Here is a 20,591-nt window from a genome sequence, read left to right on the forward strand (position 1 = left end):
ACTGTCAATTCCTACTGGCATATCATTAACATAAATCAAAAACATGATGGGACCCAGCACTGACCCTTGACACACACCGCGTCAACGACATCACTGCTCAGTTTATTCCACTTATCAATACTACGATGTGGGAAACTGTATTTTCTCAGTTTCCTCAGTCTTTCCTCATAGTCTAACTCCCTGAGTCCTGGTACCATCCTTGTTGCCAGCCTCTGTAGCCTTTCCACCTTCTTCACATTTTTCTTCATATGCGGTGACCAGACACAAGCTGCATATTCTAACTGGGGTCTTATTAAGGTACATAATATCTTCTTCATCATTCCTTCATCTAGGAAGTGGAATGCAAGGCCAATATTTTGAAGCATGTTATATGTTTTCCAAAATATCCTGCTAATGTGTTTCTCCGGTGACAAAGTGTTTTGCACGGTTACTCCTAAGTCTTTCTCCTCATTGGTCTCTTTAATTTTCTCATCACCCAGCCTGTAATCCCTGTTTGGTCTGTATCTACTTCTTCCCATTTTCATAACATGGCTCTTGTTTATATTAAATTCCATCTGCCACTCCTTACTCCACTCATATATTTCATCAAGATCTTCCTGTAACTTGTTACAATCTTCCACATTCTTTACTCTCCTCATAATTTTAGTATCGTCGGCAAACATGTTCATGTAACTGTCAATTCCTACTGGCATATCATTAACATAAATAAAAAACATGAGTGTGTGTATTTACCTAGTTGTAGTTTTACAGGGCCTGGGCTTTATGTTCGTGTGGCCCCGTCTCCATATCTACACTTATCCAATCTTAATTTAAAAGTGTGCACACTCGTTGCAGACACTACTTCTTCATCTAAACTGTTCCACGTCTCAATACATCTCTGTGGGTAACTATATTTTTTAATATCTCTCAGGCATCTTCCTTTTCTCAGCTTTTTACTGTGCGATCTTGTGCTCCGGATGTCATATTCTTCTCTCAGGATCAGTTTCTCATTATCCACTTGGTCCATTCCGTTGATCAATTTATAAACTTGTATCAGGTCTCCTCTCTACCTTCTTTGTTCCAGGGTTTTTAGATCCATAGCCTTTAGTCTCTCCTCATATGTCATCCCTTCAAATTCTGGAACCGTTCTTGTAGCTATTTTTTGTAGTCTCTCCAATTTCCTTATGTGTTTCTTTTTATGAGGGGTCCACATTACTCCTGCATATTCCAGTCTGGGTCTTATTATAGTACTTATCAATTTCTTCATCATTTCTTTGTCCATGTAGTGAAATGCTACTCCAATATTCCTTAGCAAATTATATGTTTCTCTAAAAATTCTATCAATATGGCTTACTGGTTGATTGTTTTCTTCCATCGTCACTCCTAAGTCCTTTTCCTTTTTGACTTTCTCCAGTTCTATTCCATCTCCCATCTTATAGATTCCCACAGCTCGTCTTTCACTCTTTCCCATTTCCATGACATGGTTTTTGTTCACACTGAATTCCATTTCCCACTTCTTACTCCATTTCCAGATCTTATTTAGGTCTTCTTGCAGTATTTCACAATCCTCTTTTTGCTTTATAACTCTGCACAGTTTCGTATCGTCTGCAAACAAATTTATGTAGCTGTTAACTCCTTCTGGCATGTCGTTAATATAAATGAGGAAAAGTATTGGTGCCAATACTGACCCCTGTGGCACTCCACTTTCTACTGCTCTCCACTTTGACTTCATATCTTTAACTACCGTCCTTATTTCTCTCCCCCTCAAATAATTTTCTATCCATCTCAATGTGCTTCCTAAATTTTAAGCCACCCTTCTCTAACTTCCATAGTAATTTTGCATGTGGCACTTTGTCAAATGCCTTTTTTAAATCCAAATAAATGCAATTAACCCATCCCTCTCTCTCTTGTACTCTATCAACTATTCTAGAATAGAAACTCAATAAATTAGTTACACAAGACCGTCCTTTTCTAAAACCAAATTGGCTATTTGATATTAATTTGTTGTCTTCAAGGAACTCGATCCATTGTTTCTTTATTATTCTTTCACACATCTTGCATATTACACTAGTTAGTGATACCGGTCTGTAATTTAAAGGTTCTTCCTTCCTTCCGCTCTTATATATGGGAACCACCTCAGCTCTTTTCCATTCTACTGGCACTGTTCCATTTTCTATTGAGCATTTTATGATGTTGTATATAGGACTTGCTAGTTCTTCCCTACATTCTTTCAGTATTCTGCCTGAGACTTCATCTGGTCCCATTGCCTTCTCTTCATCCAGTTCCTTCATTAACTCTTTTATTTCAAGCTTGGTTACTTTAATCTCTTTCATATAGATTGTCTCTCTATTACTCTGTGGCCTCTCAAATTTGGATTCCTTAGTAAAGACCTCCTGGAATTTTTATTTAATAGTTCTGCCATACTTTTGGGTCTTCCACCATCCCGTTCTCTCCTTTTAACCTTTCTATTGTTTCTTTTGCCTAATTTTTCCATTTATGAATCTATAGAACAATTTTGGTTGTTCCTTACATTTTTCGACAATGTCTTTTCAAAGTTCTTTTCTCTTCCTTCCTCACCTTAACATATTCATTTCTTGCTGCTTTGAAGTTTTCCTTATTTGCTGGATTCCTATTTCTCCTCCACCTTTTCCATGCTCCATCTCTTTTCTCCTTTGCCTTGGCACACCTTGCATTAAACCAAACTTTCTTTCCTTCTTCTTTAGGTCTATATTTTGGGACATATTCCCTGACTCCTGTTTTGTATATTTTCAAAAATAAGTTATATTCATCTTGCATTGTCTCTGAGTTTTCCATATCCTCCCAATCTACGTTTTTAAAATAGTTCTTGAGATTCTCAATATCAGCCTTTCTATAATTTAATCGGTCTCCTTTGTATGAATCGTCTCTATCTTCCTTTCCCTCTTCTATATCTATTTCTAATATTGCATGGTCACTCTTTCCCAATGGGCACTTATATCTTATATCATCATTCATTTGTATACCCTTGTAAAACTAGGTCCAATCTTGCCGGCTCGTCGTTTCCTCTGAATCTTGTGCATTCCTTTACTCTCTGGTCCATCATATTGTCTATCATTAGGTTCAAGAATCTTTCTCCCCAGGCTTCTTCCCCCATACCACTTTCATAATTTTCCCAGTCCACTTCTTTACAGTTGAAATCTCCTACTAATATCACTTTTCTCCTTTCTTTAATGATTCTCATTAGACTCCTTATTGTGTCATCTATCATGTCTTTATATTCTTGATTGGTCCATGAATTTGTTTTTGGTGGCACATATGTTACAATGATTGTTAACTCTTTTTTATTAATATGCATCTTAACATACAATACTTCTGCTTTTCCTTCCCACATTCCATTTCATTTATCACTATCTCTTTCCTTAACATAATCATGACTCCTCCTCCTCCTTTACCCACTCTGTCTCTTCTCCATACATTATACCTATTATCCAAGTCTATTTTGATTGCCTTATTTAGTTTTGTTTCAGCCAGGCATACAATATCTGGATTTTCTTTCCTTATGTAATCTCTTAATTCTAATTTACTTGATAAAACCCCGTCTATGTTCGTATACATCATTTTTCGTCTTTTGCCTTTATCATTTTTAGTTAAATTTGTTCCACTTTTTTCTCTTCCTTCTCGTTTATATACCATTTCCTTATCCTGTCTCCTAGAATTCTCCAAAATAAATGCCTTCTTCTCCTCTTCTGACCTTTCATTATTCTTTTCCCTTACTGCTGCTGCCAGTTCATTGTATCTCTTCCTTTCTTCCTCATTTCTATTTTTCTTTATACAGATATCTTTGCAGCCTTCTGTTTCTCTAAGTTTTGTTGTTCAATATAATATTTCTTCTGTTGCTGCTTGTGATTTTAGTAGTATTTTAATTGGTCTTGTTTTGTGGTAGTTGTCGTAAAACAGGGGTAGCATGGAGACACCTGAGTCCATCATGAAAGTGTATTTACGGTAGCACAATACACAACAAGTGTAAACCGAGCGAAATGAGAGGCCTGAGGCGGCGGCGAGCGAGAACTGAGGGGAAGGACGTGATGTCAGACAGAAAGGGAGTATGGGAAAAACAAAGGACATGCTAACATAGTTTTTCCTTCTTGATATGGTCCCATTCTGTTTATTTCTTCTACTTCCTCTTCCAAGTTTTACCTATCTTTGTCATTTAGATTCTTCAGTAGGTCTTTGACTGATTTCATTTTTTCTTTTTCTCTTTTTGGTCTATATTTTATATTTTTTTCTTTTTATTCCAAATACGACTACACTCTTCTTTTTTTCTGCAATTTCTCTAACTAAATTTTCTTTTGTCTTGAGGACTCCTATCATTTTGCTTGTCATATTTTCTTCTTTTTCTTTAAGTTGTTCTTGAATCACCTACTGAAAATCAGCCTTATCTTTCTTATCTTGGACTCTCCATGCTTGTACTTCTTTTTTAATCACATTCTGTACTCTGTGTGTGTGTGTGTGTGTGTGTGTGTGTGTGTGTGTGTGTGTGTGTGTGTGTGTGTGTGTGTGTGTGTGTGTGTGTGTGTGTGTGTGTGTGTGTATGATAAAGATCCTAGCTAGCAAACTATATAAACATAATGTTAAATTTTGGTTGAAATTTCGTCATCTTTGGTTGCAACACCAAATTAACATTATGAGAATGTAAAATACTAACGTAAACTACAACTTTAGAACATAACCATGGTTCAGGGGCTACAAAATTGAAATTCTCTGAAAGTTGCAAAAAATCCTCTGAAAAATAGTACAGGTTGAACCTCCTTAATCCGGTATTCTTTCATCCGCCAACACCTGTAATCCAGCAAAATTTTTGTTTGACAGAATTTTTGAATTGGCCGGAGTAATTTGCTGGATCACCGCTAGGACGCGGCAGCACTGTACTGTGTTTTCGAGCCCGGGCATTTTGGGTCAAATTTGGATCAGTACCACGCAGCCGCTCATTGCAAGCACCAACTCCCAGGTGCATAAACATTTTTTTCTGTAATATTTGCCCCTAAACAGGGCTTCCAAGCAACCAGGAAGTGATAGTGTTGTGTGTGAACCAAAGAAAAAGTGCAAACATATAACAGTATCAGTGCAATAGAAAGTGGACCTATTGAGGAAGCTAGATAAAAGTGTTTCAGTGCGGACCCTATGCCAACAGTACAACATTGGCTCATCAACCATCTATGATATAAAAAAGGAGAAGAATCAACTTCTCGAGTTTTACGGTGAGTGTGAGAGCAAGAAGAACATGGAGGGTAAAAGCAGTGATTTAGACAGTTCTCTCATACAGTGGTTTAAGGTTCGGCGTGCTGGTAATGTCCTTCTGTCCGGCGAGATGATATAGCTGCGTAGCTGCAATGTGGACGTGTTGTGTGTGCGCTCCGTTTTTGGCTGTTGTTTTTATAGTTAGCGAGTGGTGTTTGTGCTTGATGTCTGTGTGTGGTGCTTTTGAGTGTTAGTGAAGTGAAAGTGTGTACTGCAAGTGTTAGATTAGAGTGAAATAGTGGTTAGAATCAGTGTTTGTGAGTTAAAAGTATTTTGGTAGAGCGAGGAGACTAGGCTTGTAACCGTCAAGTTGACCTTGAAAGAGGATTAGTTGACCTCACTTAGGCCCCCCACCACCGCAGTTCCCCCACCCCACCGTCACCAAGTATTTTTATTTGTTTGTTAGCTACATATAGTGTTCTTGTGAGATAACAGATTGTAAATTAGTATGGCGGTAGCTACTGAGGTATATCAGAGTGTGATTGAGTGCGTGAAAGAGAGTGTTAAAGTGGGATTGGGCGAGTTTGTTGTGTGTGAGATATGTGGGCATGACAGGAAGGTCGTTGACTTTTCTGAGTGTATGGTGTGTAGGCTCAAGAGCGAGAATTTAGTTCTTTCTCTTGAGCACCGAGAATTGCGAGAGGAAATGAGAAAGCTAAGTGAGGGGAAAAGTGCGAACGAAGTTCTCATCTTTGAGTTGAAGGAGGAGGTTAAGAGGCTTACGGAGGCAGTGGAAAAAATTAGGCAGGAGATCAGTATTAGGCCGAAGGTTGGACCTTCTGAGGGCGACAGGGTGGCTTGGCCCTATGTCGGGAAGAGCAGAGTGGGGAAGAGGGAGCAGGCGAGCCAGACTGGGAAAGATAGTAGTCAGGATGGGCAGAGATGGCAGGTTGCGAGGGGAAGGAAAGCGGAGGCAGTTACGGAGGACAGGACTAAACTTGTGTGAAAATAGGTTCGGTTTGTTGGAGGGGGAGGGGGAGAGTGAGAGTGGAGTGAATGAGGTGGTTGTGGTGAGTGAAAGGAGAGAGAAGGGGGTAGAGGAGAGGAGGAGGAGGGTTGTGCTTAGCACACCTCAGGTGTGTGTGGTGGGTGACTCTCAGGTTAGGAGGTACTTAGATAGCACTTTCTGTGGGAAAGACAGGGATAGGAGGACAAACATGTGTATGCCTGGTGCAGGTGTGAAGGCAGTGAGTGAGGAGGTGCAGAAGAGAGTTGGGGGGATGGAGAGGGAGGGTGTAGTAGTTTTGCACGATGTCAGAGCAGGTGGGTCGGAGGAGTTAGTGGCAAGATTTCGGGAAATGTTAGGCAAGATAAGGGAGAGTAGTAGGTGTGTAGTGTCAGGAATCTTGCCTCATGTGTATGTTAGCAGGGAATGGTTGTCTAGGGCCACTGGTGTGAATGATCGGGTAAAAGGGATGTGTAAGGATGTGGGTGTCAGCTTTGTGGATGTATGGGATAGATTCTATGGGCGAAGGGATTTGTATGCTAGGGATGGTGTGCATCTGAGTAGGAAGGGTGTGGATGTGCTGAGTGGATGTCTGGAGGGGGGAGTTGGGATGGAGTGTAGGGGGTGAGGTAGCAAATGCATTCCAGAAGAAAGATGTTAGACATAAATTAGATAGGATAAACAGATAGTGAAAAGAGTAGGAAAGATTTCCAGGTGCAAATAGAAAAGAATAAGATTAGGATTCCAAATAAGGAGACAGCATCTAGGAAGGTAGCAGGACTTAAATGTTTTTATGTAAATGCCAGGAGTCTTAGGAACAAGAAGGACGAGTTATCTAGTTATATAGTTGAGGAGGACTTAGATGTTGTATGTGTCAAAGAGGCATGGGTAAATGAGGAAAAGTTTAAGGAAAATAGGAAAGAATATGAAGTAGATGGATACATTATGTATTTACACCAGAGAATTGGTAGGATAGGTGGAGGAGTAGTTATTTATGTAAAAAAAATCCTTCACTTCCAGTCAGGTTAATGGTATTAAGGTAGATAACAGAGTAGAGACCTTATGGCTGGATGTTAGAGTAAACAAAAGTAAGGTTATTAGAGTAGGAGCTTTTTATAGACCACCTAACCAGTCAGCAGATGTAGACAACCTTATGGAAGATGAGATAAATAGGGGGTGTACTAGTCAGACAATTATCTTAAGGGATTTTAATCTTAAGTCAGTAAACTGGGAGAGGATGGTAGGAGATGCTAGTGAAAATAAGTTTATGGAAAGTTTTCAGGATAACTATTTAGTGCAGATGGTAGATAAACCTACTAGGGGGAGGAAGGTTTTAGACATAATACTAACAAATATTTATAGGAAGTTGAGGTAGGAGAGACTTAAGCAAACAGTGACCATCATATAATTAGATTTATCATTAATTCCAGTAGGGATAATATAGTGAATAAGACTAGAGTCCCAAACTATCAGAAAGGCAATTATGGTAAGTTACATCAGTTATTAGGAGAGGTAAACTGGGAAGATAGTTTTGGAGATAAAACTGCACAGGAGATGTGGGATATTTTTAAGGTTGTAGTAAAGGGTATAGTGATGCAGTATATCCCTTACAAAGATATAAGGCAGAGAAACAGGAAGCCATTATGGTAGACTCACGAGATAGGTAGACAGATCAGAGAGAAGAAGAGGGCATATAGAGAGTTGCAGAAAAGTGGGGAAGATATACATTTGATTAGGTACAGACAGGTCAGGGATGATTTCAGTAAGGTTATAATAAAAAAGTAAAAGGCAGGCAGAGATAAAACTAGCTAGAGCTGAGAGTAAAGATCCCAAAAAATTATATAGTTATTACAAGGTCAGTGATAAAAGAAATAAGGATAGGATTGGACCACTCAGAAAAGATGGTGTAGTAGTGGATCAAAATGAAGACATAGTAGAATTATTGAATGAACAATTTTCTTCAGTATTTACTAGAGAAAGAATAGGAAATCCTGTTACAAACAGTGTGACGAGTAGTTTAAGAGCTTTAGAAAATATTGATATAAAACCGGGAATTATTAGAAAATTTATTCTTGAACTAGACGATAGGAAAGCTAGTGGTCCTGATGAGCTACATGCCAGAGTACTTAGGGAGGGTGTAGACAGTATTTCTGAAGCACTTAAGTTAATCTTTGAAAGATCACTTAGGTTTGCTGAGATACCTCAGGACTGGAAGTTAGCTAATGTTACACCAATATTTAAAAAAGGTAGGTAGGATGATGCGAATAATTATAGACCGATCAGTTTAACTAGTATAGTATGTAAGATACTAGAGAAAATCATTAAGGGTAGTATTTGGGAGCATTTAAATGAGAATAGATTAATTAGAGATACCCAACATGGCTTTAGATCAGGGAGGTCCTGTCTTACAAATTTGCTCGATATCTTAGAATATATTACCAAGGAGTTAGATGATGGAAATAGCATAGATGTTATATATCTAGATTTTAGCAAGGCGTTTGATAAGGTACCGCATAGGAGGCTAGTGTACAAATTGAGACTGCATGGGATAGGGAGTAGGTTAGTTGATTGGATTAGTGAATGGCTTTCTGATAGGAAACAGAGAGTAGTATTAAATGGGGCAATGTCTGAGTGGAAGGAAGTGGTTAGTGGGGTACCCCAAGGATCAGTGCTAGGACCTCTTCTTTTCTTGGTGCACATTAACGATTTAGATATAGGAATTAGTAGCAAAGTATCAAAGTTTGCAGATGATACTAAGATAGCATGTGCAGTACAGGGTGAAACGGACAATTACAGAATACAATGAGACCTGGACAGGGTGATAGCATGGGCAGACAGGTGGCAGATGGAGTTTAATTCTAAAAAGTGTCAGGTTATGCATTTAGGTAAAGACAACACAAACTTTAGCTATGGGATGGAGGGATGTTGGCTAGAGGCAGTAGAGGGAAAGGATTTAGGAGTAGTGATAGACATGACTATGAAATCTTCAAAGCAATGTTTAGAAGCAAGAAATAGGGCAAATAGGATCCTGGGTTTTATAAATAGAAATGTTAGTTATAAAAGTAAGGAAGTGGTGCATAGCTTATATAATTCCTATGTTAGGCCCCATTTAGAGTATTGCATACAGGCCTGGTCACCCCATTATAGGCAGGATATCAACATGTTAGAAGCAGTTCAGAGAAGAGCAACTAGCATTAAAGCGCCTGGAGTATAGAGATAGATTAAAGGAATTAAACATGTTTTCATTTGAGAGGAGATGTATAAGAGGGGATATGATAGAGTTATTCAAAATGTTCTCAGATACAAACTACATAGATGTGAGATCTTTCTTTACCTTAGAGGAGGGAAGTAGGACTAGAAATCATGGCAGGAAGATTAGAAAGCAAGGCTGCAGGTTAGATATAAGAAATTATTTCTTTGGTCATAGGGGGGTAGAGTTCTGGAATGCATTGCCAGAGAGGGTTGTAAATAGCACTAGTTTGACAATGTTTAAAAACAGATTAGATAAGTACTTAAATTTATTAGATTTATAATTATGTATAGCGCTGCATGATAGTTCTTATAAGAAATTTACTATAGTGAAACAAGACATGATCCCCATGTATGGGGATCACAGATTGTAGAGGAATTCACTGCAGGACTTAGCCCTGTTAATGGGCCAAATATTTAGAATTAGTATATAATGTATTGTGTACTTGTAAGTGTATCTTTAAGTACTGATGACAAGGTCGCTGTGCGACTGATACAGGATAACCTAGATGGGCCCTGGTGGCCCTTTGTTATCCTATTATTTATGTTATATGTTATGTTATGTTAATGGCACAGGTAAATATTTTCCATGCTGAACTTAATTTACGTGTTTTTCTATATACTTCTGCACGTATATTTTCATGTACAACTATAGTATATCAAAACAATGTTACAGCTACACTTGTATAATGCAGGGTAAGCATATAGAGGATGTTTTGGGGACCACCTATAGTTCAGATTTTTCCATGGTCCAGCAAGTCTAAGGTCTGGTGGTTGCCGGATTTTGGAGGTTCAACCTGTAAAAGTCTTTGGTGAAAAGTGTTACCTAATGAAGAGTATGTTACTTTTTTTTCCATACTGTCCAGTGTAGCAGAAAATAAATCTCTTTTGCTGAAGGCATAAAATGCAATGGTAACGAAAAGGAGACAAAAAAAAAATTACACTCTTTGAAAGGTTTACAAGACTATTTAGGTCTCAGGAGGTGACCATGGTTTAATCAATAACAGATCTACTTAGCAAGCAGGTCACAAGTTCAATCCTGGGTGGTGCCTCCTCCTTATGCAATAAACCTTCTAATACAACACAACATAGTAAGTTGAATTTACTTTTCATATTCCCCAGATTGGCCAAGGGGAGTTATGAGACGTGATAAAGAAATATATGGAAAGGTCTATAGTCTTCCAAATCTAAACGCGGCTTTCTGGCTGGGCTCCTTAGGGAATGGCAGGCCTTCCAGCTCTGCTAAGTCTACATGAACTAGCAAATTAGAACTCTGTATACTTAAGTAAGAGGTATATAAAATGCTTTAACGAAAATCCAGTATCACCAAATATTAAAATAAATTAATTAAAAGAAAAATCAACATTCCACACTTATGATATGCATATCACAATAACAAATACTGGCAATCCTGTGTAACAGTGTTGCTGTGAAAATGTTATAATCTTTATTCAACGTTCACCATAGTCCTTAGCAAGACAAATGGTGCAAGAACTGTGTTCCACATACAATACGAATGAACATCTAAAAAATTTAAGTTATTCATGTATAAGACAAAATATTTTTTACTTCATTCACGTGGCAACACTCATTACTGTCCAAGGTGCAGCCTGCCTGCGAGACACAGTGAGGGACAAGGTCATGTGTCACGGTGGTAGATACCTATCCACACACACACACACACACACACATTTATGTTGGAATACATTACATTTCGCTCATATGTAAGAAACTTACATATGAGCGAAATGTAATGTATTCCAACATAAATGGAGTGATATCGGGGATTTTAGAACTCAACGATTACTTGAGGGACAAGAACCCAGATATTGTGGGTCTTACTGAAACAAAACTGAGAGAGGGAGAAGACCTGATGAAGGTTGGAGAAGGGAAATATAACGTTTGGAAAAGAAATAGAGTAGGTAAGATGGGAGGAGGAGTGATGTTGCTGGTTAAAAAAGATATAAAGGTGGATCAAGTGAAAAAGGTATGGGAAAGGCAGAAGTGCTAAAGATCAGAGCAGAAACTAATGAAGGAAAAAGAGGCACTACATAGTGGTGTACGTACCACCTAAGACAAATGCATGGTCAGTACAGGAATATGAAGAAATGATAAGTGATACAGGAACATGTCTGGAAGAAATGTTGGGTGGCTGTGAACGAACTATAATGATGGGAGATTTTAATTGTAAAGAGGTGTGTTGGGAGGACTGGTCAATGGAAGGATCAGAGACAACATGGGGAAATACACTATTGACACTGGCAATGGAAAATGTGTTAACTCAGTGGGTCAAAGAAGATACTAGGTTTGGAGGAGAGGGAGCATCGTCAAGACTGGACTTGGTCTTTAGTACAGAGCCAATGGTCATTGAGGAGATGAGGGTGGAGTGCCCTTTAGCAAAGAGTGATCATGCAGTTTTGGAGTTCAAGGTGATAGACGAAGAGAAATCTAGAAGAAATGAAGAATATAAAGTGGGAAGATGGAATTATGCCAAGACAGATTTTGGAAACCTAAAGAAATTCTTTCAAGAGACAAATTGGATGAAATTCAAGAGTGCTAAGGAGCAAATGAAAAGTGGAAGGAATTTATAAAAATATACAAAGAAGGTGAGAAAAATTTGTACCAATAAGACAACATAGAGAAGTTGGAAAGCAGGACTGGTTTAACGATAGATGTGAAAAGGCTAGAACAAGAAAAGAGGATGCATGGAAGAGGTGGAGAAGGAAAAGACGGATTAAGCAGTGGGAAAGTTACAAAAGAGCAAGAAATGAATATGTGTTGATTAGAAGAGAAGAAAGAAAGAAACAAGAAAAGGATATAATTGATAAATGTAAAGACCAACCAAGGCTTTTTTACAGACATGTGAACAACAACATCAAAAATAGAGAAAGTATTGAAAGTTTAGAAGTAAATGGAGTATACAGTGAAGATCCCAGGGAAATGGCAGAGGCTATGAATGGATGCTTTCGGAAGGTATTCACAAAGGAGACTGCTTTTGACAAACCACTGGTAATGGAACAGAAAGGGATTATGAAGGAGTTTCAAGTAACGGTGGAGGAGATCAAGAACATGATGGGGAGTTTAGAAGTGAGAAAAGCTGTGGGACCTGATGGGGTATCAGGATGGATTTTAAGAGAATGCAGGGAGCAATTGGCAGAAAAAGTTTGTGAAGTAATTGATGCCTCATTAAGGGAAGGCGTAGTGCCCCAAGACTGGAAAAGAGCTAACATTGTCCCAATCTATAAATCAGGTAACAAGAGAGACCCATTGAACTATAGACCAGTGTCACTTACAAGTGTGGTAGCTAAGATGTGTGAGAGGGTGGTGAAGACTAGATGGACAGACTTCTTGGAGAAAAATGACATACTTTGTGAGTGTCAATTTGGTTTTAGGAAAGGGCGTTCATGCACGACAAACCTGATATGTTACTATTCGAGGGTGATAGATGTAATACAGGAAAGAGATGGTTGGGCTGATGGAATATATCTGGATTTAAAAAAGGCCTTTGATAAGGTACCACACCAGAGACTGATCTGGAAACTTGAAATGGTAGGAGGAGTGCATGGCAGTTTACTAAAATGGATGGAAGACTTTTGGTAGGAAGAGAAATGAGAACAATAATTAAGGACAGACCATCAGAATGGGGATTGGTGGAGAGTGGAGTTCCACAGGGATCAGTGTTGGCACCAGTAATGTTCGCAGTCTACATAAATGACATGGTGGATGGGGTGTCCAGTTATGTGAGCCTATTTGCAGGCGATGCAAAATTGTTACGAAAAGTGAGATGTGACAAAGATTGCGAACTACTCCAGGAAGACTTGGACAGAATATGGAAATGGAGCTGTACATGGCAAATGGAGTTCAACACGACAAAATGCAAGAAAATAGAGTTTGGCAAGAGTGAAAGAAGAATCAGGAGTATGTACAAGATAGGAAATGAAGACATAAAACCAGTCATGAAGAAAAAGACCTTGGGGTGACAATTACCAATGACCTATCGCCAGAGAGACATATAAACAAAATAATTGGAGAAGTATTGAACTTATTGAGGAACATAAGAGTGGCGTTCGTATATCTAGATGAAGAAATGATGAAGAAAATAATTACTGCAATGATAAGACCGAGGCTTGAATATGCAACAATACAGTGGGCTCGAACTTAAAGAAACACATAAGGAAACTAGAGAAAGTACAGAGGGCTGCAACGAAAATGGTGCCTGACTTAAGAGATTTGACTTATGAAGACAGACTGAAAAGAATGCAACTTCCAACCCTGGAAAACAGAAGAGAAAGGGGAGACCTGATAGCAATATACAGAGTGATGATTGGCATGGAAAAAATGGATAGGGAAGATCTGTGTATGTGGAATGGAAGAATGTCGAGAGGGCATGGGAAAAAACTAAAAATGGCCACTTATAGGAGAGATGTGAAAAAATATAGCTTCCCTCATAGAAGGGTGGAAGCATGGAATAGTTTAGACGTGGAAGTGGTCAACGCAAGGAATATTCATGATTTTAAGAAAAAGCTGGACATTAATAGATATGGAGACGGGACAACACGAGCATAGCTCTTTTCCCGTATGTTACAATTAGGTAAATACAATTAGGTAAATACACACACACACACAGTACGAATTTAAGGATGGAAATTGAATATAGGCATAAGGAAAGATTGTAATGGGGAGAGAGAGAGAGAGAGAGAGAGAGAGAGAGAGAGAGAGAGAGAGAGAGAGAGAGAGAGAGAGAGAGAGAGAGAGAGAGAGAGAGAGAGAGGTGAGGAAGGAAGAGAGAGCCATAAATGAGATGGGTCAGGTCACACATTTGGCCATTTAAATTCTGGGTGAAACGTGGCAGCAGTGGAAAGCCTACTATTCCCTAATAAGGAGACATGCCAAATAACCGTGTTTAGATTTGGAAGACTATAGACATAGACAAAAAAAAAAAAAAAAAAAAAAAAAAAAAAAAAAGTAATAATATAACGTTGTGGCAACATCAAACGTCTCCACATATCTACGTAATTACAGTGTAATAACAGAACAATGTGGTGCTGTCAACACAGCTCCACACTTCTATGCAATTATGATGTAATAATGGACCGTTGTGGTGACGTCACACATTTATGTAATTATGACCTATTAATTTTACTTGCAATGTTAACACGACTCTACATTTCTACATAATTATGACATAATGATAGAACGTTGTGGTGATGTCATACATTTATGTTATTATGACGTAATAATAAACATAATAATAGAACACTGTGACAATGTAAATGTGACTCCAAATTTCTATGTAATTACGCGTAATAATCACGAAAAAAATAACGTATCGACATCTAACACAAGTAATTTTGCTAGCTGGGATAAGTTTAGAAAGTTTGCATTAGAATTTCTTCACCGTTACTATTTAATCTAGTTCCCCCATTCTTTTTTTCTAAAACCATCTATATCACAGAAAACACATCCCTGTTATGGCAAACTAATCTTAAGTAGGACTCATATTCATATGACTCGGATGTGGAGCGTACTAAGTAAGAAATATATTTACATCCATTGGATGGGAGCATATGGCGAACAGGATATAAATACACTTAACTCTCCGTTATCATGCAAAGTTGGTGCCTAAAAAAATGCGCCATAGCGGAAAACACAATAACGGAAGTGATAAATACATAGGAAATAAATAAATTGGTGCCTCAACCCAAAAATTTTCTAAAAAACCAGCTCTGAACAACAGAATACCATGTGCGAGACTGAGGAGTTATGGTGGTGGTGGCGGTGGCGTTGGTGAGCAGCGACCAGAACCAATCAGCTCCTTTATTCAAAGCACGTGACATGAATACACAGCAATGATTGGCTGCTGGCTCCTCCTCCTCCTCCTCATGACCATCATCTTTCTCCCCCTCCACCTCTTCCTCCTCCTCCTCCCCCATCTAAACATTCGTTGGTGTGTGGTTGGGATATGGGTAGTACTGCTACTTTTACTACTACTACTACTACTACTACTACTACTACTACTACTACTATTACTACTACGGCTGTGCGATAATGACTTTCCAGATGCGCTAAAACTGAATTTTGCAGATTTTCATAAGTGCACGAAAACGTGCAAACGCGATAACGGAAGGGCTCGATAACGGAGGGTTAGGTGTATTCCCTATGTTAAAGGAGTTAGAGCTTAAGTGACAATGGCTGTGCAGTTGATAGAATGTGGACATGACAATCACAATCACCCTTAAAAATTATCTTGTAAAACAAAGACGAATATTGAATGCTGGTACCTATTTATTTAAATGATGAACCTATGATGTTCCTTCTTTAAAACTCTTCTTACTTTAAAGGAGTGACATCCTGATTCAGGGATTTCTGGCTGACACACTGTCCATCTCCATCTGGTACTTCATTTAAATGGCTTGGGTCCTGAAATTACACCAATAAAATTTCAATAATCACAAGATCCAAGTCAAGAAAAGAAAATGAATATGAAATATTTCTTTACTGTAAAAATCATATGTAATTACACCCATGTGTAATTACATATGCTTTACTTACTTCCCAACCCAGCACAGAAAATTGGCCTGCATCTTATTTAGAGATTGCTTTATAGTTAGCTACTTCTTTCTCAACTTATCAACATGTCGATGTGCAGAGACTAGTCATCACAGCAGCCATCCAGAATGGCAAGTCGTTTGAACTACATGAAAACATGTGACTTGGAGAGTAGGGAGGACAACAACCTCTTTCAAGTCATTATATATGGGATAAATATATTCTTGAAAAAAAGTTATTTCTTTAGAAATATTTTGTTGTAACATATACAAATATCAAAATGTAAATACACATTCCTAAATTCCAAGTATAAGAGAGCATTACGCACCTCCAGGTACTTACCAGCCTTGAAAATTAAAGTAAATTTTTCAAGCTCACTGAATAAGGCAGTAACAGCCACTGGATGTATTTCATGAAAAGTTACTTTCCTAAGGTAATACTCATTCTGAGTAACATCATTATAGAACCTCCTAATCACTTGACAAATTCACATAGGAAGAGAGTATGTGGGTGAACAGTGAACCTTGGTTCTGAAAGTGTAACAAAACCCAAATCCTCAGTCCATCAAAGGTATTTAAAGACAGTGCTGACTGGGCAAAGACTATCTTTATTCAGATCCCCAATAAACTTTGTAAGATCATACAACTCATCCAAAGACTTACTACCAGATCAGAGACAGAAAATCTGAAGCCAATAAAAATTCATGGATGTCCATCTTTCAGAATGATGCACATATGATATGCTGAGAGTCCATGAAATTCACTAACAAGGAAAGCCAAAACAATGGTCAGAAGAAAACTGGTATCTAGGGGAGTGTCAAGGTAGGAAGGATGTTGCCTTATCACTGGTAAATATGCATAAATCACTCAGATTTTTATGTTGTAAAGCATTTGCATGTATATAAAATTTAGACATTCAGCCCCATTCCTGAGCTCATCTTGGCCAGTTGTTCCTTGAAAGTTCTGCCTTGGAACGTAGCAGTCACACACAAACAACTAAACCACTTTTCACTGCTAGTCCAGAACCCATATATATATATATATATATATATATATATATATATATATATATATATATATATATATATATATATATATATATATATTTACATCTACATTTCAAGATTCTATTAGTTTGAGATTATAACATCATTCCAATTAACAAGAAATCAGATTTTATAATCAAAGTTCTAATTAAAAACCATAGATATTAATTTGACTAAAAATTGACACTAGAGGAAAATGGTGCATTTCGTCTGACTCAAGACGATGGAAAGAGTAGACAAAACAGTTAAAAACGACGGAAATCGTTTAAGAAAACGGAAAAAATGCTAGTGTGACATCGCCTTTGGTGGTGGGACGTAAGTACACTCCTGCCATGCTGGAATGACAAAGCATGTGAGAGTGAGAGCAGCCAGGGCCAGATCCAAGAAGCAGGTTGTTGTCTATGTTGGTACTCATAACCTCCATACCAACCTCCTGGTCTCATAGCAACCCTCGTCAAATGGCATTCCACAAAGATTCGTTGTTGTTGGCGGTTGGAGGTTGGTAGCCTGCCTAAGAGTCCTTATTGGCTGCCACAGCTGATACGTCACTACCATGCCATCACGAGGACAGGCAGCCAATCATAATGTGGCTTTGCGTTATCCCTACTGTAGGGCTGAAGAAGTCTATATGGTATTGTTCACAAACACTGATACAGTGTCATGTGCCCAGAGCTACTAAACAGTCAGCAGTCCTCACAGTGCTTTTATCATGACTAGTGAACCCCATAATATAACAAGGACACAAGGAGTCGCCGACATTGAGGCTTTAACACTGGTAGAGGAGGTGTAGTGTCGGGGTGTGATTTCAGGCAGGTGGTAAACCAAAATCAAGACAAAAAAAGAAATATTGTTTGAATGTTTGCCAATGGTAGCAAACACAGCTGTTTGTTTATTGTTTCATCTTGACCAAATTACATGTGGAATTCATTTAATGATTTGGTCATTGCTTTGCGTAAAAAAAAAAAAAAAAAAAAAAAAAAAAGTTTGTTTTTTCGAATATTAGTGACTTACATGTCCAGTATCTTTTATATGGGCATTAACCTATTTCTTGACCTGACTGCTGGAATATGTTTTATTCATCTGTTCAACATTGTTAAGAAATGAAAACGTTAGATTAGGGTGGGTTAGAATAGGTTGGTATAGGCAGCGTTGAAAACCCATCTATTTATATATAACAATAGTAAGTGAAGCAAAATCTGGGTATGAGTGAGAAATGCATACCCCACTGAGTCACTGAGTCCTATGGTATATAAAGTTCCAAAGCAAGTAATTCATGCCAAGGGAAGTGGTATTTCAGTAGCAATTCACAATCACCCGGTGCCATGGAGTCAAGGTGATCCTCATGGCATGATCGTATATGAACACAGAGACATGATATCCATTATAGCAGGCAATAAACGAGTGGAAATATAAATATCGTGGTGAAAGCATCACGTAAGCTAAAAGGGTCACAAGAGGAAGAAGAAGATGTGGTCAAGTCGCCGCGAGTCCCCACCACGTCTGCGACCAATTTCATCTCTGTTCTATTTTTGGTATTCCATGTAACATTTCACTTTATGCATTACAAAACAATCCTTTCTTGGGGGCAAGGTTTGCAAAAGGGTAATAAAAATGTTGTTTTGTATATAGTCATACCTTACCCAACATGACAGTTACATTCCTGAGCTCATCGTGCACGGCGAAATTCGTGTGGGGCAAATAATAAGCCCTATGGGAAAATAGGGGTTACGTTCCCACATCCTCCCCCCAAAAAAACTTTTTTTTTACCAAAGAGACTGAAAAAAAAAAACAATAAATGAAGTACCAAACACATATTTAACTACAGTACTAGTACAGTAATACTCCTCTTAACGAACAGGATAAGGGGTGTCAAAGCTGTTTGTAGAGCGGAAATTCGTTAAGCGGACGTAATTTTCCCATAGGAAATAATGGAAATAAGGGGGATGCGTTCTGGGCTGGTCCCCAACATACCACAAGGGTAAAAACAATATATATATATATATATATATATATATATATATATATATATATATATATATATATATATATATATACACACACTTCACCCTCGCTATCGCGCCCAATTGTGGCGAAATAGCCGCTATAACGCGATAGCCAAATTGAACAACTAATGGTGAAAATTGTTATTGGTACTGCAACCACAAATTTTACTCCTAATATCCCTCATTTTTACTTCTTTTTAAATTACTGTATAATCCATTAGTACCAATTAAAACATGTCAAGGTTATAACATAAAAAAAAATTACATCAGCTCATTGTATTTACTAGAGATGTACCGATGCATTGGTATCGGTATCGGAATCGGCGGTATCGGCCCATTTTTGGGATATTGGTATCGGCTTATTTTATGCCGATACTTACGATACCTAAAAGGAATTTACTACTTAGTGATATATTCGATATAAGATATAGATTACTGAGTAATTTACCTTTGCAAATGGCTTCAGAAAGCTTCTAGAATTGCTCCTATTTCACAAACGTTCTCAGAAGGACTTACGGCATCCCTCAAAACAAAGCCTCCCATCTGATAACGATCGCCGTCCAACAACTCATCCTGGTGTCCAGTGCAGTAATCACTATAAGTAGTAGTATCGGCATCGGTGGTATCAGTATCGATAGCAGTATCGGTAATCTGCCCAATTAGGTGGTATCGGTATCGGTATTGGAATCGGCCAAAATTCTGGTATCGGTTTTGGCCAATGAGCGCTGAGATACCTCATGACATCATGGCTGGGCATGCGATAGCAGGCATCTGAGGTCGCGATAATGAAATTTTAGCAGCTTTTCATGGGTGCGTGATAGCAATAAAACGCGATAGCTGAAGTCGCGATAGCGAGGGTTGACTGTATATATATATATATATATATATATATATATATATATATATATATATATATATATATATATATATACATACAAGCCTTGCCCCCAAGAAAGGATTGTTTTGTAATGCATAAAGTGAAATCTTACACGGAATACCAAAAAATAAAGCAGAGACGATGAGATCAGCCACAGATGGCGGAGACTCCGGCGACTTGGCCGCTTCTTCTTCTTCTTGTGACCATTTTAGCTTGGCGTGATTTCTTTCACCACTATATTACATTTGTTTCCACTCCTCTATTGCCTGCTATAATGGATATCATATGCCATGAGTGATAGTGAATTACTAATGAAATACTGCGGTATTTCATTAGTAATTCACTATCACTCAGTGCCACGGAGTCAAGGTTATCCTCATGGCATGAGCGTATATGAATACTAAGATATGATATCCATTATAGCAGGCAATAAAGGAGTGGAAAGATAAACATCATGATGAAAGTAAAGTAACACACAAGCTACAAGGGTCACAAGAAAAAGAAGCGGCCAAGTGGCCGCGAGTCTCCCACTTCGTCTGTGGCTCATTTCATCTCTGTTTTATTTTTTGGTATTCCATTAAGATTTCACTTTATGCATTACAAAACAATCCTTTCTTGGCACAAGGCTTGTAAAAAGCTAATAGAAATGTTTTGTGAACATATATG

General features: G+C 38.2%; 1 protein-coding gene across 6 annotated transcripts in view; it reads right to left on the bottom strand.

Moving 5' to 3' along the window:
• LOC123504740 overlaps nucleotides 1-20,591 on the bottom strand; it is a 196,702-nt gene that overhangs the window by 52,074 nt on the left and 124,037 nt on the right. For 3 of the 6 annotated variants that reach the window (XR_006674933.1, XM_045255506.1, XM_045255507.1), the window contains one exon: nucleotides 15,786-15,871. The exons of 1 other annotated variant lie outside the window; for it this stretch is intronic. Coding sequence is in view for 3 of the 5 variants with exons in the window: in XM_045255506.1 (XP_045111441.1) it covers nucleotides 15,786-15,871 (86 nt within the window). In the remaining 2 variants the exon portion in view is untranslated. Of the gene's footprint in view, nucleotides 1-15,732; nucleotides 15,872-20,591 lie in introns of all 6 variants that reach the window. 2 more of the 6 variants (XR_006674932.1, XM_045255509.1) reach the window with 1 other exon arrangement.

This window comes from Portunus trituberculatus, chromosome 17 (assembly GCF_017591435.1).
Source record: "Portunus trituberculatus isolate SZX2019 chromosome 17, ASM1759143v1, whole genome shotgun sequence".
NCBI classification, from domain to species: domain Eukaryota; kingdom Metazoa; phylum Arthropoda; class Malacostraca; order Decapoda; family Portunidae; genus Portunus; species Portunus trituberculatus.